Below are 25,920 nucleotides of genomic sequence, written 5' to 3'. Positions count from 1 at the left end.
TTCTAAAAACTTCATACTTACATAAATTCTTCCAGCTATTTCTACCCTGATCTTACACATAAATTCATTTAGAATATGGTAATGCATATGTCTCTTCTATCCACATAAAAATATATATCAATTTGAACTGTTCCAAGTTTTACAAAATTAAATGTATACTGACAGAATGACTGACAATAAAAGCATATAAAATAAGTATTCAACTGTTGTACCACAGGCAGATCTACTTTATCAATATTGCTTTCTTACATTTAAATTTCTATTCTAAATCTTTTGAAAGAAACAAGAAAAGTTAATTTTCCAAAGGATGTTTACTGGATGTACTTAAAAGCCAATGCTTTCAAAATGGAAAAATGACAAAAACAAATCACAAGGTGGAGTTCTAATGCCAAAGAGCAGAATGATTTCCTGGGTAGGTCATCCCCCTACAGAAATGCTGCGTATTATTTTTACAGTATTCCTAAACATAGGTGGAAACCTTTCAGGACACAGCTCTAGTTCTTTACTTAGACATCTGGTAACTTTATTTATTTTGTAATTTCTTCCTGGGATGGTTAATAATTTTTCCTAGATTAGAGAAAAAATACTTAACTATTTATAAAAATCTTAATGAGTCTACCTGGTTGAAAACACAACCACATACAAGAAAGAAAAAAAAAAAACAAAAAAGTCAATGACAAACAAAAAGAAAGAAAGAAAGAGGTAGGAGAGACAATCTGGTATGGAGCAGAGCCTGCAGAGGAAGGAAGGTGTCCATGAAGGGCAGCCAGGTGCAATGTCAAAGCCAGAGAGGGTAAGAAAAGTATATGCACAGAGGAGAAGGTTTCAGCAGAGATGGGGGATTAATTATTAACAAGGGACTAATCAAGAAAAGCAAATAAATCAAGGATAATGGGAGGTAGTTCCTCAAAGAAACTAAAGAAACTAAATACAAATATGGAAAGGAAGAAAACTACAATGAACCCTGTCATGTTGGACTAGAATTGGTGTGACTATACAGTTTTCAATATATAAGGGTATAGAAATAAATACAGATGTGAATATGTACTTATGTATAAGTAGGTATCTATGCATGCATTTACAGATAGATACACAGATAGATAAATATTCATTCCCTGGCTCTGTCCACTGAGCAGGCCTAAAATCAATGATTTCCCAGTAGCAATGAGCATGACTAGTGCCCAGACCCTGGCTTCCAAAGCTGATTCTCCACTTCAAAAAGCCAAGGATTTTTGGAGAAACGGCTGATTCCAAGGCTGGGAAAGAGAAAATAGAAGATGAATCTTGGAACCCAAGAATATTAAAAATGTATGTCCACACAAAGACTTAGGCACAAATTCACAGCAGCATTATACAAAATAGCCAGAAAGTGGAAACCATCCAAATGTCCTTCAATGGATTAACAGACAAACAAAATGTAGTAAATCCATACAATGGGAACATTATTCAGCCTTGAAAAGAATGATGTACTGATTCATGCCTCTGCATGGACAAACCATGAAAACAATATGCTAAGTGAAAGGAGGTAGATACAAAAGGCTACATAGTTTATGGTTCTATTTATATGATACTCCAGAATAGGCAAATCCATAGACAGAAAGTAGATTAGTGGGCTCGGTGGGAGGGGAAAGGGGGAGTAACTGCTAAGGGTACAGAGTTACTCTTTGAAATGATGAAATGTTCTGGAACTAAATAGTAGTGATGGTCACAAACTTTGTGAATATATTTTAAAACCACTGAGTTATATACTTTAAAATAATGAATGTTATGGTATGGGAATTAAAAATCAATTTTTGTAATTTAGAAAGAAAAGATAAGCCTGGAACATCTAACACCAGAAAGCAAGGAAGTGTTTAAAGAATGACAAGGAAATGTCAAAAAACAGAGGCCAACTTGAAGCAGATTCTCACTGGCCAAATTGGGGACAATCTGAATATCAAAATAGATGAGAATAATGGATCTTAATAACCTGTTGAATAAAACAAGAAAACCGTCCATACTGATACCCATAAATAGTGTGATGTTTTCAAATGTTTCTACAAATTCTTTGACACTTTTTAAAAAATGGAGCCTAATTCTCTTCTTAGGTGTGGGCTGGATTAGTGGTTCACACGTAGTGAACAGTATAAAGTGATAAGGTACAGCTTTGAAGGTTGGGTCATAAAAAAACACTGTGGCTTCAACCTTGTCTCAAGATAACCTGCTGAATATTGTAAGAATATTCAGTCAGCTCTATGGGGAAGTCCACATGGCTAGGAATGAAGTCTACTGTCAATAATCACAAAAACTGTGACCTCCAGCCAACAGCCAAATAAGTAGCCTTTCAACGAAGTGGGTCTTCCAGTCCCACTTGTTCAACTGGCTAAAACCTCAGCTAACATTGTTACTACAACCTCAGTAGAGATTCCAGAGCTAGAACCATCCAACTAAACGGTTCCTAGATTCCTAACCCTTAGACACTGCGTGAAATAATGTTTGTTCTTTCAAACCTCTTAATCATCAGGGTAATTTATTACACAGCAATAAATAACTAATATACATAGCTTCAAAGCATCTCCCCCAAATACTTAATCACAAAGGGAAAAATAACAATGAAGACTGGAGAACACGATCAAGTGATCAAAGTGAACAACATCAGTAACCAGGCAGAACCTGAATCTAATCATGAATAACTCCCAGACAAACAAACCCAAACTGAGGGATTTCCTGCAAAATAACTGTCCTGGAATCCACAAGAATTGTCAGGGGTATTAAGAGGAAGACTGAGGAGTCATTCCAGACTGAAGGAGAGGGACTGGAGCGAAATGACAACTAAGTGCAATGGATGATTCTGAACCAGGAATTATTGCGACAACTCATGACATCTGAATGTGGCCTTACTACTATTACATGGTGTTAATTTATCAGTGCTAATGTCCCAATTTTGATGGTTGCATTGTGCCCTAATTTGTAAGAAATAAGACACTAAGGGATTTAGGAATGATAGGACATCAAGTCCCCAGTTTACTAACAAACATTCAGAAAAATAAAGACAATAGTATAAGAACCCCCATATTATCATCTGGAGCTAACAATATTTTGCCATTTTTACCTCACTTATTTTTCTTGCTGAAATATTTTTAAATAAAACACAAGCCTCATGACATTTCACCTCAAAATACTTGAAAATACATCTCTAAAAGTAAGTGCACTTTCTTACATCATTACAATGCCATTCTCACACCAAACCCAGCAAAAAATAATTTGTTTCTACCACATAGAACTCAATCCATAGCCTAACCTCCCTGATTGTCAAAGCTCATCAGGGCTTTCAGTCAGGGTTGAACAACTGATTTTTAACATGTGAAACATTCTTCCAGTTTTTTCCACATTTCATGCTAAGAATATTCATTCTGAAGAAATCAACAATATCACACAGCAAAAGAGGCAGGTAACAAAATTTTGTATTCTTTACCTGAAAAGATCCACTTCATGAACAGTAGGTAAAATAACAGATATATGTGTGTCTGCCTAAGAGACAGAAAATAAAAAGTAGAGATGTCACTAGAATGTACAGAAATTGATTTTTAAAATATGCTTAGCTATCTCATGATCAATAAGCCATGCTGCCCCTTCTTTTATACTATTTTCCTCCAGGAGCAGCCATGATGAGAAAGGGTCTTAAAACTTCCTCTCACACAAGCACAAGGTCAAAGATAACTGAGATTCCATGGATAAAGCATTAATCCAACAGTCAGATATTAGATCAAGTCATGCTGTATGAAATACACCATCATCCAAGCTGATACACAACACAGGCAAAATTAGTTTTCCTACTGCTCCCCATTTTTATTCAATCAAAGGAACAATGGGAGTGTTAATACAACAGCTGAAATATTCCAAATGAAAAAATCAACCCCACCCATGAACAGATGTAGCTTTGGGGAAGATGAAAGGCAATCATGACCACAGAATCCTTTTGACTGAGTTTCCTAAAAGCAGAAGTCTGCTGACCACTCTTCTAAGATAAGTTCTGCTGGAACTAAACTTAGTTGAAAAAAGTCTCCTTGTTATCACAGTTACAGTATAGATTCTGAGTTCCCCAGTGTCTACCACAGAAAGAAAAAGAAAAAACATCTGAGAAACATTAGGAAGCTTATTATCAATGCATTAAAAAAATCACTTAATGAGATATTTCATTAATACTCAGAAATACATCATAAGCCCAAGAAACTTGGCATTTGCTATCTTAAAAACAATGTTAAAGAGACTACATGTGCTGGATTATTCTACCGCAGCACCACACTACCTGCTGAGTTGACTGCACTATTTGAGTTGTTCCAGGTTTGTCATGACATGTGGGGATCCGTACCTTAAGGAGAAACAGAACAAAGTTACTTGGCTGCCAAAGAATGACCTTTCTACAATTCGTGGGTCCCACTACCATGAGGGACCAGAAGTGGTCTATGCTGATGCTAAAACGCCATAAAATGCCATAAAAACAAAATATATATGTCAGATTCAAAAACTGAAGTTATATTTATTTTTGGTCACAGCAGAAGGTAAATGAACCAAGGTCTCCACTAACACTAACCCACTGAAAAGCAAATGTGCTGAAAAACAAAAACGGGACATCAGCTTCATACTGCTTCCTGTTTACTGTTCCAATCTTTGCCTCACTAATGTACACACACCCAAACACACCCTCTCCAGCTTGCCAAACGCTGGAATGAGTCTCACAGGAAACCCTGGGAATGCTCACCCCAGAGCTATGAGTGCTGCTTTTGATGATTTCCCAGGGAACGAACAGAACACAGATCCTACAGAAATGAGCACATCTAAAGAGAGTGTTGCCAAAAATAAGCCTAATTTGAACATGGATTGCAAAAGCACTTAGAACACATTCATACAAAGCCTAAAAAGCAAAATACCAATTCACTTAAAAAAAGGAAGAAAACTTAATGAGGAATAATACCTTAATACCCTGGGATAGACAAGCTTGATCTGACACTACATGAGAAGATCATTTAAGACTAAGAACGAAAGGCTTTCCTAATTTCTTTTAAGTTTTACTAATTCATACTCGATTTTGTCAACCGTTCTGCAGTCTCTGGAGGGCCATGGAATTGCAGAATGCTGGGGGGTGTCATTTACATTCACATGTATCGTATAAGAATGACACTCTCACGCAAACACCACGGGATGAAACGAGACTAATGGCACTGTGCAGTAGGACGAACTGCGGTATCTCTGCAACTCCCCACAGCAGTGACAAAGTGAAAGCAGTAATAGGACTGAATATCATTAGGGAGTTAAAAAGTGCATTGCACATGTAAAGTAAACTTCCTAGAGTTCTTTTAAAAAGGCGACAAGTGACATACAAGCTATTACCTTCATCAACACCCCCATGATAGGCAGTTGTAATGTTTTCCCTGGCACTGGGGCAGGCCATCGATCAACATCATTACAAGCTGGAAAATATAATAAAATGTTTCCTTAGTATAAGTGGAAATATTAAGATAGGGAAAATGGAACATTAGAAATTAGAACTCCTTTCTGCTTTTTTTAGAACAGGAAAAATATACTGGGAAGGATGGAGGATAAAAGGTAAAAGAGCAAAACAAGTGAAAATATATTTCAACAGAAATACATGTGTGTTCTACGAAGTAAACTGCCTACTAATTTTTTTTAGAACAATATAAGTTTAAAAGGAGTTTTCCTGTTCATTTATTACTACTAAAATTAGCTACAAAAAGCATACCACCTGACAGAGGCCTTCTCTCTGCATCAAATGACATAAGGATTTCTGTTCAACAGTACTCTGAGTATTAGAACTGGCAGCTCAATATTTGTTTATTTTTATCCTAGTAAATAGGCATCATATATGTTGCAAAGTAGATAATAAAAGATATGGTCTTTGGCGTTTATAGGTCAAGATACCAGAAGAATAATTTTACATCTCTCCCCCACTATATAGCTCTTAAAATTCTTAACTAATTTTTTTTAGGAGGTCAACTTCATTTTTATCACCCATTTCCCATAAAATTTTTAAAACTCCTTCATAAAGGTACCTAATTCACACAATATTTAACTTACCTGCTTCCAAATAAGGTTCACTCTTTTCAAAATACTCTGGTGCTATCTGTTTGAGCACAGTGTGAAAAAAATGAATATAAGGTAGTTTGCTGATCAAAACCAAGGACTGGAGAGAAAAAAGAAACAATGTGTTTTAAAATTTACTAATGATTATCATTTAAGTTTGTCATCTCTTACAGAATCAATTATCAGCAAACTAAATTCAGCAAAAAGTGGATTTTTAAGTACAGCCTTTTACAGTAGATGGTTAAAACATAAAACTACAATCGCAGAATGTAAAAGGTATAACCTTATTACTATATTTTAAGAGCATAAAGGTATATTCACAGATTCTCCTACTTTCCAGGAAAAAGAATTTCCTATAAACAGACTAATGTCAGGGGTAATTTCCAAAGCCTAGCTATTGTCATTAGCCAGGCAGTATCAGGAATTAGCCAGATGAATTCTTCCTAATAAGAAAAAAGCAGATTGTGATGTTTTTTCAAATTAAGGCCTATGACTATTTTATTTCAGAGTTTAATGGTACTAGACACATCTTAGAAATTCTGACTTTATACTTTGATCACTTCAGATATAGATTATACTCATCTTTTTTAGAACAATCTACTTTTCTTGAAAACTACTATCTACCTTTCCATCCAGTATCAATTAGTGGTCAAGGTGCCAATTTGGTTGCAAAAGAAGTATGTCCCTGTTACCTGGGTCTAAATCAGAACCAAACAATTTTTTTTTTTTGTTAAGAAAGAAAATGATTGTATATTTAAGTGGAAATAGTAATGTCTAAGATGTTGCTGAAATATATTTAATGGCTCTTTAAAAAGATGGAGCAGGCTTCTATTAGTTGTAACAATTTTACAATCTGTTTACTCTTTCCCTTATTCTAAAATGTGAAAATTAAGCAGATTTTTCCGAATTTTGATAGTTTCACACAATAACTGTAGCTTTTTGTCAGGAATCTAGCACAGAGATGGCAGGAAGGCAAAATTCAACAGCAGTTAAAAATCTAGGGACAAGTGTCTATGATCTAAAAAAAAGATAAATATAAATTCCAGTATGTTTTAAGATAAAAATATCAAAAACTTTAAAGACTGTTCATCCTAACAGTTTGTATTTTTCTAACCACAGTATAAAAATATTCTATTAGTGCATATGAAAATTACCTTCTGAAAGTAGCCTCTTTTTAGAGTTTTATCTCGAACTTGCCGGAAATACACATATCCATAAAAATAAGCAGGATCCTTCTATGAAAGAAGCAACAAATAAAAAATATATGTATTTCCATCCTTTAATATTAACATGAGGTTCTTTATAAACCCAAACTGCGATACAAGGTATACACAAAGAGCTAGCTACGCTTCTTTCCACCAAAACAAACAAGAATCATGACAGTAATTCCAGATAAAAACCAGCTAACTTGCCCAAAGATGAAATAATTATAACTGAAGTACTAAAGTCAGATTTTCCCCCCTATATCCTACTCAGCTAATATTTTTATTCGTATCTTTACTAGCTAATGAAGGTTAGGAAACAATCAAATTCTGCTTCCCCAGTACTATATTTAATGGGGTCTTTTTTATACTTCTGCCTAATATTTGACTTAGGGACAGTCTTAATGAAATGAAGTATCCTGATGTAAAATTTTAAGAGAGAAAATAAAAGGAGTTCAATGCCTCTTCGAATCTTACATAGCCGGTTATAATTTTACCAAATAATAATAAGACATTGGAAATTTGAAAGGTAATTATATTCCAAACACTTAAGAAGAGTTTACATGCTAATGAAATAAATATTGGCCAGGTCCTTATTTGATTATTATTCTTTAAACAAAATATTTATGGACCACCTACTTTGAATAAGACATTGTGTTAGAGACGATAAAAAGATATGTTAAGACACAGCTCCCTAAGGAGTTCACAATCTAAGATGAGTGAGAAAAGCACAGAAATGACTTATGTACTAGGAGGGCGAGCGCCATAAACAGCAGAGTGTTCCAAGGAGGCCAAGGGGAAGAGATTACCTCTGTCTGTGGGGATTCAGTAAAGGTTTCAGGGAGGCAGGTTTTCTGGAATTGAACATTGAAGGATAGATATGATTTAAACAAAGACAAAGACATTACAGGTTTAGAGGGCCAGGAGTCTGAACAAAAACATGCAGAGACAAGAACATGCAAGCTACCTCAGGGAAAAGCACATAGTTCAGTTTGACTGAAATATGGCACATGTACAGAAAAAGATGAAATTGGAAATTGGAAAAGTAATGGTCGTATTTTGGAAGGCCCAAAAAGTGAGCATAAGGAAACAGTACTATCTTTAACTCTTCATTCATTAAGCAATAGGTAGTCATTTCAGATTTAATTTATCTTTATATAATACATATACACACTTGAACTGGCAACACTATGTATAATATACTGCACTGGTAAAAACAAGAGGTGGGATGCCTTTGGGCAAATTTCTTATCCTCAATATCCCTCATCAGCAAAAGGAACTCTCCAAGAACACTATAAAGAGGATTAATGAGATAACATCTGCTTATTAATACAGTGCCTAGAACTTAAAAAGCTCTTAATAAACAGTAGCTATTATCATCATCAATTGAAAGAATATGTTAATAATATTAGCAGAGGTCATGGAAAGGAGTAGATGGCTATAAGAAACGCTTCAAAGGTAGTATCTTTGTTAATTGGGAGTCATGAGTGGAACCAGGGAGGTAAACTGTAAATGCTGATTTTAGGCAAATGATGTCAAGTTCATATTGGGTATTCTGATGTGACATCCACATAGAAACGTTCCTCTAGCAGTTAGAGATTTAAGTGTGGAATACCAAACAGAAAGCTATAGTCTGGAATCATGAATTACTAAAATTGTTTTTAATAAGCAATAACTGTAAAATGAACCTCATTAAAAAATCACAAAGAGACAACCATAATTCTATCATAAAGTAGGTAGGGATTACACATGGAATCTTCAATTCTGGATAATATTTACTGGTAAAGTACCACCCCACGTCCACACCAGAACAAATGGGAAAAAATTGCCTCAACATTCTAATCAATTACTACAGTTCACAATGGTATTATAATATTTCAAGAACAGTAACTTTACAAAGTCTCTTTCATTCGCATGCTGAGTCCTTATGAATTAGACTCACTTAGGAAACCCAGCAGTATGACATCATAAGAAAACAAAAGCGAAATAGTTCAGAAAGCTCTAAGTGTTAACAGTAACTGTTTCCTCTCACATAGATATTCTTCTACTACTACTTTTCCAACCTTTAAGTAAACTGGTAAATCTTTGTCAAACTGATCCAGGAGACAATGAAGTGACACCCTCCTCCTAGAAGACTGTCGAAATCTAAAACAAAACTGCGTATCTCCAAGACAACCTAATGAAAACAAAAATGAAAGAAATTAAAGATAGAGTAACATTTATTTATCCAGTTTCATCAAATGTTAGAGCTGAAGGGGTCCCATCAATCATTTAAACCCATTTTATCATGCTTTAGAGAAGAAAAAGGAGATACTAAGAGTTCAAGAAGCTTGTCAAAGCTGTCTTTGCTGCTTAGAGACAAACATTAGAGGCAGTAACAAAACAGGCATCTTAAGTACTAAGTCCTTTTACTATTTTTCCTATTCAATTATTCCCATGTAGTTAAATTTTTTGAAAACTGTTTGCATATAATGTTGACTCAACAAACATAATAATGAGCAAAATTCAGTCAAATACAAATGAACACATTGTTTGAATCCACTTATATGAGGTTTGTTTTTTTTTAAAGAAGGCAAAACTAAATTATAGTGTTTACAATGCATGCTTGGGTTATAAGACTAAAGAAAAGCAAGACTTGATATAAGAATCAGAATAGTGGTTATATTTGGATGGGGGTGTGAAATACTGTTTGGGAGGGGACACAATGGTACTTTTGAGGTGCTGGCAAATTTCTGTTTATTGACTTGTATGTGTTTTATATTTCACGATGAGAATTTTTTTAAAAACATGATGCAGCAGGCTCAGGAAGAGCCCAAGTAAGACTTAATCATTTTAATTAAAAATAAAGTCTTTAACCTTTAATCATTTTAGAAAACCTCTTAAAACATGCAAATTTCACCTAAACTGTCAAGCAATAATTACAAAAAACACATAAGTACTCTTAAAAGTAGAAGACACATGAGTTAGCATGTCACTCAGTCTTCCCAGTTAATATATTTAGAGTAGGATTATATTAAATATGAAATGTGCTCAATATTTTATTATTACATACAGAAGTACTTATATTTCTTTAGCACATGAGATTCTCAACAAAAGAAGTAGAAACTTGGCAATATGCTTAACTTTTTAAAAAGCAACTCAGTATGTACTCTTAAAGGCAATTATAGAAACAAATACTTCTTTGGTGGTGGAAGAAAGAAACAAAGGGGACTGGAGGGTGGGTCAATTCAGTTTTTTTATCTGTTAACAAATAGTTTAAAATAAGGAAAACTGAGTTTAAAATATGGAACCTGAGTTAAAAGAAAATACTCCAAGCATTGTTTTACTTCAGTAGACTCATATACTGGTGGTTCAATGTTTCTCTTTAGAAGACATTTATATCTAGAAAGGATGAGAAAGGAAGAGAAAAGGAAGGAAGGAAAAAGGAGAGGCGAGAAGAGGAGGGGAGGGAAGGGAAAGGAAGGGGAGAAAGAAAGGCTCACTGAGAAAAGCTCTTTGATTTCTCTGAGACACTCAGTAAGACACGGCAGGAAAAAGCAATGGAATTTAAGAAAGATACATGGATGGCACCCAGAAACGTCAGGAATGCTGGGCTTTGTGAAAGGGAAGTAACGAAGCTCCCACAGGCTTAAATCCCCACCCACCGGGCCTCTTCCAGATCACCGACATGCTGAGAGAACTTCCCAATGACCAGCCGGACCCACAAGCTGTACAGAATTGGTCAGCAAGCTAGTTCACCAAGTCAAAAAGGCTTCAGCCATAGCGTCCCTGTGAACTGAGGTAAACGGTTCCCATTTCATGTTGCAGAGTTCTGTCCCTTCACACACTAAAGGTTAACTAAAGAAATATCATCGCCTTCTTTGAGCAGACCTTTGTTATCCAGACCGACCTCCCTCTTGTGATGGCAAAGGAGGCACTACCAGATTTTTTACATTTGCCTTGCAGAAATGATACCTAGGAAGAGCAGAGCAATCCTGATGCCTTACAACCTCATCAGAAATAATCGATATTGTTAGTATGACCCATTCTGCTTGTCTATACAAGAATCTGCAGCTCTACAAAAGCAACATACTGATTCAGTGTGAAAGATGGTTAAATGAGTGTGGTCATGAAAAAAAGGTATGATCTAGGCAAAAAAGAGCCCCAGTCAATGGGATTGAGCCTCAGGACTGTCAGTAATTAGCCTTTTGGAAATCCTTTAACCTAAGAGTCTCAATTTCCTTGTCAACAAAAATAAGGGGTATCTGAAAATAATCTCTAAAGTCGCTTCCAATGGTTATATTCAATGATTCTAAAATAAAATTCCACAACTGGCCTAAGACTGTACTGAATTCCAAGTCTCTTGCCCAGTGTATTTCCTAAGATCTACAAATCTCCAAAAAGACCTAAAAGCTATGCTATTCATGCGATGGCTTTCTGATTATTAACATAAAAATGGGAAATCATTTTAATGGAAATGATTTTTACTTTATATAAACCAATGGGTAAGGATTAATTCACATAAATTTTGAGATTAAATGACAGCTCCCTAAGGAAAATATATCTTAACAAGGGTTCTTGTTTAAAAGCAACATAAACCCTTTCCCTTCATAAAGTAGTGGGTATTAAGGAAACAATTATAAGCAAATCTGCTCATCAAGAACCCAGAGCTTTAGGAAAAGTTCTGTTTTAATTAATCTAACATAATCATTACTAGTCTAGAAAACAGAACTGTAATCTGACACTCTTTAAACCAAGAAAATTCCTGCAACTTTCCCCCACCATCCTTGTCCAAATAACTAAGTCCTTACAACAGAAATCAAGCAGAATCCCATGTCAAAATCACATTTCATTACTTTGTCACTATTTCAGAAGCAATTTTTTTTTATCTTCCAATACATGAGTTGAGCACTAATATTCATTGAGTGCACACTCTGTGCCAGGCACTATCCTAAATGCTTTAGATGCATTAACTCACACGTCTTCATGCTTCTCAGGTAGGTCCCACTACTACTCATGTTTATGAGGAGGAAACCAAGGCACAGAATCACCCAAAGAGACAAAATTGCTAAATGGCAGGCCAAGAAAACCCAAGAATTCTGACTTTGGAGCTGGTGCTCTTGACCAACAAAATGACTTCAAAAACATCACTTCTATTATATAGAATATCCAGAATAGGAAAATCCATAGAGACAGAAAGTTACTTGGTTGCCTAGTGCTGGGGGGTGGAGGTGGGTGGGAGGAAAACGGCATAGAGAGTTTCTTCTTGGGTGATGAAAATATTATAAAATTGATTGTGGTGACAGCTGCACAACTGTGGGAATATACTGCTAGCCACTGAATTCTACACTTTACATAGATGAATTATTTCTCAATAAAACTTTTTGAAAATGCTATTCCTCTGCCAGTTGGAGCAGAGATTGAAAGCTTCTTTTCTTCACTCAAAAAAAAGTCCTGAAAAATGGCCCTCAGATGGCAGAGTTTTTGAACTCAGAGAGTCTCTATGAGTCCTTTCCATCCTGGCTCCTCCTGTATGAACATCATGTGGCATGTCATGAAGAGCTCTCCTTCCATTTAAAATTTATCAAAGGCACAGAATATTTTGCAAGTTTCTTTTATATCTGCCAATCAAACTGAGACTGCAAAGCTACAGATAAACAGAAGACACCTTCCTGTGCCAAAAACAACACAGAGATTTGAAGAAAAAGCTTAATTACTTTTCCTAAAAGAAACAGACAGCTTTAAAGATTATTTCTGTATTAAGACAAACACAGCTATAGAGCAGATCAGAATGCCTAAAACTAAGAAAAAACATTAGACTTCAAAGGCTAGCCCCATCCCTTGGCCTTCAGCTTTGTGCAGTCACTCTTCCTATGATTAGATATTTAAGTTCAAATTGTTGAGAAGCAGGACCTTAGACCACAATTTCTCAAAGTGGAGTCCTTAGACTGATGCCAGTCCACAAACTCATCTTACTAATCCCTAACGAAATAAATTATCTAAATTCAGAAGACACATTCAGAAACCCTTATAAGAATTCAATATTGCTCTGACAAACTTGGACTTTTATTTTGCACTTCTTCAGTTTTTCTCCCTTTCATGTTTCTAATAATTCATTTAAACTGCATCTTATAAGAATATTGGTCCACAACAGACTGGAAGTTTCTTAAAAAACCAAATGGCCCTTCAACACAGACAGTGTAGAAGCATGGCATGATGATGTCACTGATGTTTATAGAGAAGAAATATGTTGAGATAAATATTGTCTGCACGTCTAATCCATCCAGAGCAAGGATTAATCTTTCCTTGGACACAGCATTACTTGCAACTCTGCTAATGCTGAGTTTGCTCTCAGGACATATTTGAAGTACAATGACTACAGTCTTTGGGTATCCATCACAGAGTAAGCCTCAGGAACACCCACATCCAGATGATGTTAATGGTAAACAATACTGAGAAAAAAATCTGACAAATATTTATCAGAGAGAAGACATATTTAAACTTAGGTACCTAAAGATAAAAGCCATTCAACAAACACAAAATTGAAACCTAAAACAAACCAAACAGAATTTTTTTTCTAAAGTCACAGGATGTAAGGTATGTGTGGGTTAGGGGTGGAGAGGTGGGAGGACTGGCAAATCATTCCATTGGGAATCCCCAAATCATTCTTCTTTATCTGTGTATCTTACCATAGAGTCTAAATGCTATTCTACTTTGAGTATGCACCATGGAAATGAAACCTAGATGATGACTCTTCCCTAAAGACTGCTCCATTCTGCCTGGATTTCCTTCCATAACAGTAAAAGCTAGTTTGGGAAAAATTAAATCCATTTCAAAGCTGGCATGGTAATCTCAACTCCTACCTAATAAACACAAGTGAAACAAACTGTTTGGGCAACCACAACTGAGAAGAGTCCTTTCAAATACATAGAAAACTCATAGTCTCTTGCTATCTAGATTAATACTCATCTGTTAAAATGGCAAGGTATCAGTTTTTAAGATCTTTTGTCAACTGTACTTCTAAGTACCAACCATACTTTGAACACAATGAACCACATTTCATTTAATGTGCAGCTTAAAAAAAGGCATTTTAAAACATCTGTAGGTCACTCAAGTGCTTAAAACACTAAACAAATTCTGAAATACGCAGATTTACATTTAACTTCTAATAAGAAATGACATATGGAGAGACTAACTACAAAATCAGAAATAACAAAGTTCATCCAAACACCATACATTTAGCCTCCTAGCCTTAATGCTTATGTAGAGGAGTGAAAGAGAGCCATAAAAACCAGCAGTGATGGGAAAGAGACGAGTCTGCAGTATAATATGGGGACTCCAATCACAGAGTCAGTTCATCCTGCAATCCATATAGCCCGGCTTACCCTGAGTCCTGAAGTCCAGATCCAACACTCACTACATTCAAAACTGCATGTGTGGACTTTGTCAGGAAAACGCTAACTGAAATGAGGAGATCCTGTAAGACCTCTTCAGCTTTATTTCATTAATAGGCAAAACATACTAAAAGATTCCAAAAATTCCAGGTCAGAACAAAATTTTGCCCTAGTGGGATCTCTACCAGGCTATCACTTCTTTTTTACATACTTCGTGAAAGCTGAGTTCCAAATATATAGGAAAACACTGTGGAAGCATTTATAAGGAAAGGAGAAAATGCTTTAAAAAATTAAAATGTCACATCTGCCAAATCAGATGAACAAAATTAAAAGATATTATTACAAGTAACCACAAAAGGAAAGGGAACGGGAGTGGCTTTGCTTCACGGGGTTCTGTGTGTGGTCTAAACATTGAATGTTCTGGTCACTCTAAGCCTGAAAAGCTGTTTTGAAAGTGAAACACAAGAGCACAAGAGGCAACCTGAAAGATTTCAACAATTAGGACCACACAAAGGGAGAGTCTGAAAGAGAGCAGGAAAACCAAGCTTAACAATAACAGCAAACACTTAGACGGTGTTTTCTAGATGCCAAGCACCATTCCAAGCACTTTACATATATTAACTTATATAAACTATTGCAAATAATTAATGCCATGCTTCATAACCAGATTTACCCTGTCATTTTCTTGAAAACTCACTGCTTTTAGAGAGTTCTTGGCAAGTTCCCAAATCCTGAACTGAAAGTAAACTACTTACTATAAATCTCCAAACATACAAATGTGTTGATTTTCAATCTCTTCTGTATTTCAACAGTTTACTACTCCTTGATGTTTTACCTCATTACCACATCAGTTATTTTAAACTAACTAAAATCCACAAGACATGACTAGGTATCATAAAACTAGGAATCAAAGTCACTGACCTGTTAAGCTGAAACTGAGTTTGCATTCTAGTATGCTATTTCAACGAATGTTCACATAACAAGAGTATAATCAGCATTCTTAGTATAAAATTCAACAGAAACACCACATGAAAAATAGTTACCTGAATTTGAATCTGGAAAAGACAAATAGCAAATATTGGTTTTCTGAAAAAGAAAACAAAAGCTATATATGCTGACACACATACACCAATAAAAACAAACAGAAATACAGCAGTAAACTATACAGAGCAATGTTTTTACTTACCTCTTTATCAGTAAGTTTGGAATGTTGAGGATAAATTACCTGGAAGAAAAAGAGTTAAATTTTGTTAGACAAATACATTGAGGCATATTATAAACATTTGTAGGTACTTCTAAAATACTAGTTGGCTATAGTTGAAGAGTTTAAGAAATATTTCACAAACTTAAACAATGAAACCTGGGAGAAGCTAGGAGAACTGAGTAGGATTTACTTTACATGCACAGAAATGTTTTGGGTCAAAGTTATCTCTAAAAGATTGATGCAATCTTGAGTTATCAAAAATAATTTACCAACCGAATTACAAACAACTCAAAACTTAGCTAGGTGTTTTTTTGGAAGCCTGAAATCTGAAAAGAGAACTTGATCTGGTAGCTGAGCTGGTAGCTACTTCAAGAAAGAATAATTTTCAATTGATCCCAAGAAGTAATACAAATCACTTAACTACTGAAAGAAAATTATTAAAAGAAAAAGTTAAAGGAAAAAGTAACAATCTCCAATTTAAGAAACCTCAAAGGACATTTCCCATCATAAGTTTGTCCTAATTCCTTCAATCCCTTTAAATAATCTTTGCATTTTCCTAGACAGGTTGGTTTGCTGCCCACAATGACCACAGCCACCTTCTGAGGGAAACTCCTGCCCCACAACCCCTGCAAAGGAAGCAAGAATAGTGTCAGAACAAGCACTAGTAAACACTGGACCCAAGGATATCCACTCCACGGGCCAGTTAACCAACTGTCAAGCTGTGACTGGGTGTGAAAATTCTGCCCCAATACCAGTGTTCAGGTGGGCCAATCCAGTTTGTCCTGGCAATGTGAGGAAGAGAAGGGATTAGGAACAGCAGGTTAGCTAGAGGTTGACAACAAAAGGGAGGAGAAACAGCACAAAGAGTAGCTAAATTATGTAAATGTTCGGTTGCTACTGTGGGGACCCATAACTTCCCACTTCTGGAAGACTCCATGAGTTCTTTCATTCCCCAGAGCTGTCAGAGTGCCTGAAAATCTTCCATTTCCAGAAACAGCATACAGAAATACCATGTTATAAACTGTATTAAAGTGGTTTCACATATTTATTTCCTTTACTTAGTTCTCACAACAGAAAGGGCTAGTAGTGATATCCCCATTTTATATGTAAGAACACTAAGGTAAGAAAAAAGATGGAAGAGAATTAACACTTAATGTGCATGTTCCAGAGTTTTTAATTTTCACAACTCTGTCAATTCTCCCCACGTTTACAGAAGAGGAGACAACTACACAGTAGTTAAATAACTCTCCACAAATGTATTCATTTAGTTAAGTGCCAGAGCTCGGACCTGAACAAAGTATATAAGCCACCATTCCTCACTCCACGCACAGCAGCAATTACTAGCAGGCAGCCCCCTAGCCTCTTTGCCCTCTAGCCAGGATGGGGCATACAATCCTTCTCAATCCAGGGATACGAGGAGGGTCTATAGAACTGGTATGTTACTGTAAACCACCTCACAGTTCCTGGAATAGGGAATGACACCAAAGGCAATATTCTATTTACTCTGCTTTGTGTCCCATGCTCTAAACAACCTGACTTTATCTCTGCCTCCACAAAACATGAAGGCAAGAACCTGGTCTGTCCTGTTCACCACTCTATCTTTATACCTAGAAGAGTCTCTGGTGCATAGTAGACACTAAAAAGATATTTCTTCAATCAGTGGATGTACTCTCAAATTAGTTCCATTCAACGACTCACTTTAATAATATGCAATTCTTCTTATGTGTACATAGATCTCCCTTGCTTCACCTTTCCATTTTACCTTTTTACCTTCAAAGCAGACATGCCAATCTTATAACTTAATTAGCTATATTTCATAAAAATCTCATTACATCTAAATTATCCTGAAGTTTACTAGTCTAAAACATATTGGTAAATTTAGTGGTTCATAAGCCTAATCTTAGACTCTAAAGCCAGTTTTATGTGAGTGCCCTTCAGATTTTTATTCCTGCGGTTATATCAACTCAAAAGCAAACACACAAAGTTTCATTTTTTGTTATGTAAAGACATTACATTGGTTCTTTTGTACTTGGTTTCCTATGGTTTAAAATATCAGCATGCCAATATAGAAAAAAATGTTATGTTTTACTCATACATATGAGTACCTTAAACATATGTAAAATGTGTGTTATATACATATGTGTATGTATGTATTTAAGGGGTTTATATATGCTCTATATATTTAAGTAAGTGAAAAAGATATAATTACATAACCATCAACTCTGCCTTTTAGAAACTGTACTGGATTATCAAATAATATTCTATAATTTCATTTTAATGTATTGTTAGAACTACCCAGTACTTTATTTTAGAATAGATATGATATTCAAAAAGAAACAATGTATATTTATATGCTACAGCTATCCAAATGTCCATACTGTACATAATAAACTCAGAAAAATAGGAAAAATTCATACTTAATTTTAAAACCTCAATTAAACTAACTCCCTTTGTAAAAAACAAAAGTAAGCATTGCCAGGTATCTTGAACTACATAAATTGCCACAATCACTAGAACTATTATCTATGTACATTATCTCATTTTTTTAAAAAGCTTAAATAAAAATTTAGGCAATCGCTGTTAGCTTAGTCAGTTAGCTCCTGAAACCTCTATGGGAATTAATCAACTGTGGATTGGCCCCAGTACCTGGAGACGCCTCTCGCTTGAAGTTTTCTCTCTCCACAGCTCAAGTCCAGGCATCTCTGTCCCCCAGGCCACTGGCATTCCTGGGAGGCATCAAAAGGGGACAGAGAGCATCAGCTAATGTCACCCTGGTTCTGTGTCCTATGGTAAGGTCTCCCATGTAATAACAAATAAGGGAGAGGCAGCCAGATAATCAGCCAAGAAAAAAGTTTTATTTGATATAATAATTAAGATCTAAAAATGATGACATAGCATAAATATTTCACATCATAATATCATAGAAAAACATGTGCCTCCGAAAAATATTAATATATATATATACTGGAAAATACTATCACAAAATATTTTAAATGGGGCTATTCTCTTCAAAGGTATGTCTATCTACTACTCACCCCTGCATATTTAACATTCCCACCTCAGTGTGGGAATAATTATGGTCCCAGGAGGCAGAAAACCAGAAATAAGTTAGTTTACTGTTAGTACCACTTGGACATGGGAAAAATTCAAACAGGCCATGCATCTCAGCTGTGTGAATGGGTGCTTGCCTACTGCCATGTGACTGTCTGTCTCCACTGCATGATCCCACCTAGCATCCAAAGCCTGGCAGAACCTACATTTCCCCAGAACCACCTGCCTTTATCTCCTACACAGACATTAACTCACATACAAACACTGTCATAACATTGAAGAGAGGATGGATTTTAAATCCAACAAGAATTATGTCTTCAATGACTAGATACTAATGTGCCCTCCAAATAGAAATAGTTTAGTGGTAGCCAGGGGCTGGGGGAAAGGGAAAGGGTCATGACTCAAAGAAGGCATAATGGGAATTTCTAGGTCAATGATAACATTCTGTTTCTTGATCTTTACGGTAGTGACATGTGGTATGTTCACTTCATGAAAATCCACCAAACTATAGACTTAAGGTTTGTGCACTTTATCTGTATTATGTTATAATGTAATCAAAATGTTTACTTATTTTAAGAAATGGAAAAAATGGCCTGACATTACAGTATTGGGCAGGCTGGGCTTCAGTCTAACTCCAGCTCACTCAAGATCTAAACTAAATTATGCTCCTAGAAAACTTACCACTTTGAACATGGAGTGGACAGTGAAGCGTTTCTCTCAAATAAGAGTAAAGTGTAGATACAACTGTCCATATTTCACATCATTTATCATAGTAAATCCAAACCATAAAGTACTTGTGAAAGGACTAACTGGACAGGAGAATGTCCCAGATTATCTCCAGAGTGGGACTCTATAACTTTGGAACGGAATCAGAGATTAGTAACACCAAAGAAGCCTTTGTAAAATCTGGGAGCCTGAGAAACTCAGGAGGCAACTAAGGCTTTAACTCTCAATCATAGAACTACATCAAACTACTGAGAAATACTACTGTTTACAAGGAAATTTGAAGGCCAGTATTAGTACACACAACACCCATTTAGATTAAAACAGTGAACTTGCTAAGGATCAAATAGAGACAATGGATCACCCCATTTAAGAAGGAAAGAAACCAAGGAAACAAGCCTTCACACAACTGCCTTTATCCTTCTCAGACAAATAGACAGAAAACTTGCTACTATGCCAGGCTCCACCCTGGTAGGAGACAAGGGGGAATAGGCAATGACTCAAAAAAGCAGAAGTGGGAAAGAAAGGAGAGTCAAGTCTGCTAACTGCTCTTTAAAAAGTGGCATAAAAGTTCACCTTCATCCCAGAGCAGAACTTTATCTCCAATTTGTTTAAAAAGGATGGGGAAGGAGGCCGCAGAATCAGTAATCAGAATGAAATCTAGTACACATGATAATATGAATGTTAAATTGTCCAGCTTTTTATAGGTAATTTAACTGGCCTGACAATCTTTTCAGCAAGAGGCAGAATACAAACTATATGTACACACAAATAGGCTATGTCATAGATTACCAGCAAAATGTAATCTAATAAACTTGATTCTCAGGAAGTGCTTTAAATACTTCTGATTCACATGCAAAGCTATGCAATTTTTTTCAATCAATTTAAGGCAAAATAATAGGAGTGAAGTAATAGTCAAGAATAGTCCTACGCTGATTATTGGATGTGCAAGGACACTACCTATAAAAAGGGACTAACACTGGGCATGTGCTAAATGACAGGCATTAATTCTTACATGTGTATCTCACTTAGTACCTCCAACAACACTCTCAGGATGTTATTTTCCCACTTCACAGTTGAGGAAAATAAAACTCTGAGAACTGAAGACACTGGCCAAAAAATCAGACAACTCGCAGATGTTCAAACCCCCAATCTTGTGCTCTTTTCAGTTGATCGAAATTCTGTCCAAAAAGCTGATAGGTCATAGCCTTCAAGAGGGTGAAAGCCACCAATAATGTCTCAATTCTTATAAAATCAGAGGCCAGAGAGGATCAGGAGGCAACCTCAAATGATAGAAATGTCAGCCTACTATGAGGTCATCAGTTCACCTCAAAATTTAGAGGTCCTCAAAAATGCAGAGCATCTCTAAGAAGTGTGCCCAGGCAGCAAATGACCCTCCAAACCATGAAGAACTAAAAAAAGGAAACTACTAAATATCTAAATTAAGGAAAATGATAAAATAAATTATGGCCCATAAAATTATATTTATGAAGTCTTTAATGATCTGGTAAATTGTTTTTGAGAATGCTTATCAATAAAAGCGAATTCTTATGGTGGACCTGTTTGGGGGACTGCTGCCCAGCCCATGTTTTGGAAGTGTCCCCTCTTTCTTTGGCAGGAATGAGCCTAAGTGGCCATACTGTTTCCAAAACCCTGTCTCCTGACTGTAGCTGACTGAACAAGAGGGAGCACCTGACCCATGCTGAGCCAATCTAATAATCCAGTATTTGAGTTAACCTTCAGCCTGGTACCATACAATACAGAAGTGGAGTTTGGCTAAAATCAGTAGCACGGTTACCCAAATGGGCAAGCAGAAACTGAGACACTTGTAGAGGAAACCAGCCTCAGCATGGAGAATGGAACAGACATGTGAAGAGAAGCAGAAACAGAAGAACACACAGTTCCAGACTGATGAGGCAAAAGCCTGGGGCTTTCCCAATCCCATGGGGTTCATCCCCACTACCTACAACTGGGTTCCAAGAGACTCCCTAGAATCAATCTCTCTTTACAGAAACTTATTTGAGAGGGTTTCTGTTTCCAGCAATCAAATTAATCCTTGACAGAAACAAAATTATATATATAAAGAAAAGCACTAACAAAAACGTCAAATGTTAATCAATCACAGTCTTTTTAGTATGAGTGATGTTTTCCAGTGTTTATAACTTTTTCTTGGCAAGTTTCAACAATGAGTATATTATTACTCAATCAGGAATAAATGAGGTAATTCTTGGTTCAGGTAATTAAGGCTTTACTGTATAATCAGGTAATTTCAGAGCTAGAAGTGACATGGAGTATATAAAAACCAAGGGATTTCAAACCTCGTTTCAGAGGACACTTAGATTTTGTGGTGATGCGTCAGGGCCACCTCAGAGGAAAAGAAGCTGAGCACACCTCCTGTAGTCAACACCTTTCAGTCTCTTCCCAGCTCACAAGACCCCCTAACTGTCCCTTCACCAAAGACAAGGGGGGCATTACAGACTGTGATCCACTCCCCAACCACCTGGGTCTTCAGCTTGATTCTATCAATGTGAGCATCTGCCCCAAACCAGGCCTAAGTACCTTCCTCTAGTGTGTAGAACGAGAATGACATTCACTCTCTATTGAAGTGGCCAGAAAGGGCAACTTTTCCATCAGAAAGATCACAGCAGCAGAGGAAGTTAGTATGCAGGGAGCATGACGCATGACCAAATCTGTAAAAAAAGAGTCTTCTCTGGCCCTGGGTTCTAGTCATTTTCTGAATCCCCACTAGGTTTATACCTCAGATATCTTGAAACAGTTCCATGGCCTTACAAGTTCCCCTTTCTGCTTGAGCTCTAGCTTGCTTCTGTTGTCTGCAACCAACTATACACACACAGGTACCATTTCAACCAGGTTGGTCATTGAGCTACCACATTAGATTTTTATTTTCCCAGGGGGGAAAAAGTTCCCTGACTTAAAAAATACTCTCATTCTAGGACTTCAACTTCATTTCACTAGTGAGAAAAATAAGGTCCAAAGGCCTCATCTTCACAAAGCAAGTTAGGGGTTCTCGTCATTGGAAGGGAAAAAGGGAATTTCAATGCTTTCTAAATGCGGACTTATATAGGTCTTCCTGGGTCCCATGTTTTGTTGTTCCAGATGCTTCATCAACATTAAAGGTTACTAATCTCTGTTATTAATCTTAATCTAATTCTCACAACAATGCCATGATATAGGTACTGTTACAGAGGAGGAGTGGGAGACCTGCTGAGTAACATGCTCAAAGTCAAATACATTCAAACCTAGGCAGTCTAGCTCTAGAGTCTGAGTTTTTGATCCAGTATTCTATACTGACTCTTTGGTAGGAATTTAAGCTTAAAGTGCCACTGTTTATGCATTTGTTTAAACTCTGCAAATGGCACTTTATGTCATGGTAGAAGAGACTCATCATAAGTCTGTCTCCAGCCTAAGAGTCAACAACTGCCTTCTTGATAACAATGGGGGTTCCAGGATATTATTGTCCAAATTTAGTTTTAACCTACTCTTTATTAATTTCCCTTTTGAATGCCCATGGTTGTGCGGAGGAAGCATGGTGAGGCTGCTATATGTCACTTCTCCAACACAATTCTACACTTACTTTCTTGTCCAATTACAGCTACCCCTCCTATTTTTGGCCTGGATATGGCCATAATACAAAAGTGAAATATATTTTCCAAATATTTTGTTATATTAACAAGTTTTTATGGGTTTTTTTTCCATTTTAAAAGTGGCAAGGGGCAATATTCTACATTTCTCAGGAAAACAAAACAGAATTGTGTTGCATCTAACATAATGTGTTTATCTTTCCTTGGCTCCTTTATTAGGGAATCTTCACCAACCTCATCCTATGCCTTCTAAAATCAAAATCAGTGATTCTCAATCTGGGAACAAAGGAACACAAGGCCCATAGGTGACCCCCGAGATGTCCACAGAAGCATATATATAGTTCTATATCAGGAAGCATTTTCCAATGGAGAGAGTTCATGGGTTCATCATTATTTTTAAAAAGGTCCAGAATGTAGAAAAAGAACTACTGACCTAAAGAAAAGTCTGCATAGTACCACATACTTTGGGAAATGAAATTCAAAATAAGTCCTTTAATCATTCACATTTTTAAAGCACCTCAGTTATACTAGGTATGTTTATTTGGCCAGAAAAACATACTGTTATAATGTTATAAAGAATGTCCTAAATGGTGAGAGTCCAAAAGGATCTCCTTCAGCTTTTTAAAAATGTAAACAACTACAACCCAATCCTATGCTTTCTGGTTACACTGTATTTTGTTATACATATAACTTCAGGTTAACATGTCAATGTAAAAGATATAAGGCTTATAAAAACTCTTCTTCAAAGTCTATGGGAACTGTTATTTATTTCAATCTCAATAAAATAATGTTCACGTGTTCACTTATTCTATTGACAAGTATTTATTGAACACCACTATGTGCCAGGCACTGCACTGGGCCCCACCTGCTACTGTAATTAATTGTTGGTTCTCCTCTAAATTTTAGCCTCAATCTACAAACACAGTTTAGGCATATCGTTCATGTCTGTATGCCCAGCAACCAGCATAATGCCTAGATCTTAGTGGAAACTGAGTGTGTACTGAACTGGGTAATACAAAAGCAGTGGCTTCGCATTAAGTCTTGCCTCCCTGGCCAATTTTGTAGCCAACTTATGCCACTAACGTCAGAATGAGGCGGTTCATTCAAATCTGTCATCGCTACAAAAACAAACAAAAAATCGTCTAAACACGTTCTGAAAACGTTTTTCCTGGACACAGAAAAATAAACAATCTTATATTCTTTAAAAGGAGCCCTACACAATGTCAAGAACAGGTAAGATTCGCAGGTCTTCAAACAAGGCGCCATAAAGACGGAAAACTTGACAGATGCGCAAACGATTATTTTTCCCTACATTCATCTTGACATTAACTTTCAGGCCAACATCAAGTTTCAGGAGCAACATCAAGAAATGACAGAAAAGAGGAACAATAAGCAGGAAAAGGAGAAAATGCATGCTGAGATATGCAATCCGGCTCAGGACGAGAGGAATTATCTGAGAGTTACTGCAAATGACAACAGTCTGGGGGGGGCCTCAAAAGTTGGCTGTGTGGGGTTTAGCTGGTACAGTTCACCATCTGTCAGGGGCACTGTCTTGTGTCCCCAAAAGTCGCAGACATCCTGCCTGCAGCCTTCTCCCGTACCGCTAACCATTTTCGTCATTGCTGTGACACCGGGTTTAAACCAACAAGTATTCAGGAGGGGCCTAGAGGGAACTTTTCACCCTTCGCCGCAGCACACTCTCCTCCCACGGGAACTGCCGATGGACCGACCGCAGCCCGGCCGACGGGCGGAGGGGCGGCCACGCCCGGATGCGCGGGGCCAGGGTCCAGCCCGCCAGACCGCGGGCCACGGGCGCTGCCGGGCCGCCCCGGCGCGGAGCCAGGAGCCAGGAGCGGCCGGGCCTCACCTCCACGGCCTGGCCCAGCTCCAGGTCGAAGCCCACCACACACACGCAGTGCAGCCAGGCCGAGAAGCCGTCCCAGCGCAGCAGGCCCCGGCCGCGGGCCTCGTCCTCATCGTCGTCCGGCCCGGCTCCCGCCACCACCAAGGTGGGTGCCTCGCGCTCCTCGGCCGCCGCCACCGCTCCGTCCAACAGCCCGCGGGGGCTGAGCCCCGAGCCCACCAGGCCCCGCAGAGCCATCCGCCGCCCCCTCACTGCTCGCGCCGCCTCCACCGCGGACCGCGCCGCAGAGCGCACTCGCTGCACGCAGGCGCAGCCGCCGCTGCGGCAGCCGCCGGGCCCGCTCGGCCGGGGCGGGGCCTGGCCCACGTGACCCTGGGAGCCGGCTGCGGCGGGGCCCGCGGGGCCGCGCGGCGGGTGCGCACGTCCCGGGGCGCCTGGGTGGGATTGAGAAGCCGGCTCTGTCCTCGTCCGTAAGCTCTTCAAAAGTGCGAAGGGGGCTGAAGAGTCCCGGCACCTTTCTTCGCAGTCCGACGACCCGGCAGTGAATAATTCTTGGAATGACGCGGCTCGTAATGATGTTATTAATAAATTATTAAAGCCTAATGGCAACCGTGGCTAACATATTGAACACTTGTGCCACTTGCTGTAACAAGCAAGTACTTTACAAATACTATCTCATTGCACCTTCACATCATGGCTAGTATGTAAGCATCATTATTTCTTTTTACATATCAGGAAACCGAGGTTATAAGAGGTTACAAGACCGCCCAACAAGTATTACAACTCCCGTGCCTGCCGGTTTACAAGTCACTCGCTCAGG

At 37.6% G+C, this 25,920-nt stretch overlaps 1 protein-coding gene across 3 annotated transcripts in view; it reads right to left on the bottom strand.

Annotated features, from left to right (window-relative positions):
• DENND6A (DENN domain containing 6A) overlaps positions 1-25,649 on the bottom strand; it is a 38,740-nt gene extending 13,091 nt beyond the window's left edge. The window contains exons 1-10 of one of the 3 annotated variants that reach the window (XM_036877992.2): positions 25,104-25,242; positions 18,507-18,586; positions 15,843-15,881; positions 15,700-15,742; positions 9,347-9,459; positions 7,236-7,316; positions 6,076-6,181; positions 5,371-5,450; positions 4,289-4,351; positions 3,455-3,510 (exon numbers count right to left, since the gene is read on the bottom strand). In XM_036877992.2, the coding sequence (XP_036733887.1) occupies positions 3,455-3,510; positions 4,289-4,351; positions 5,371-5,450; positions 6,076-6,181; positions 7,236-7,316; positions 9,347-9,459; positions 15,700-15,742; positions 15,843-15,881; positions 18,507-18,584 (659 nt within the window). In that variant the 5' untranslated portion in view covers positions 18,585-18,586; positions 25,104-25,242. Of the gene's footprint in view, positions 1-3,454; positions 3,511-4,288; positions 4,352-5,370; positions 5,451-6,075; positions 6,182-7,235; positions 7,317-9,346; positions 9,460-15,699; positions 15,743-15,842; positions 15,882-18,506; positions 18,587-25,103 lie in introns of all 3 variants that reach the window. The other 2 variants (XM_036877991.2, XM_036877990.2) reach the window with 2 other exon arrangements.
• Positions 25,650-25,920: the final 271 nt, after the last annotated feature.

Source organism: Manis pentadactyla, chromosome 1, assembly GCF_030020395.1.
Source record: "Manis pentadactyla isolate mManPen7 chromosome 1, mManPen7.hap1, whole genome shotgun sequence".
Lineage (NCBI taxonomy): Eukaryota > Metazoa > Chordata > Mammalia > Pholidota > Manidae > Manis > Manis pentadactyla.
The sequence above is the reverse complement of the archived record's forward strand: the minus strand, read 5'-3'. Positions and strand labels throughout refer to the sequence as shown.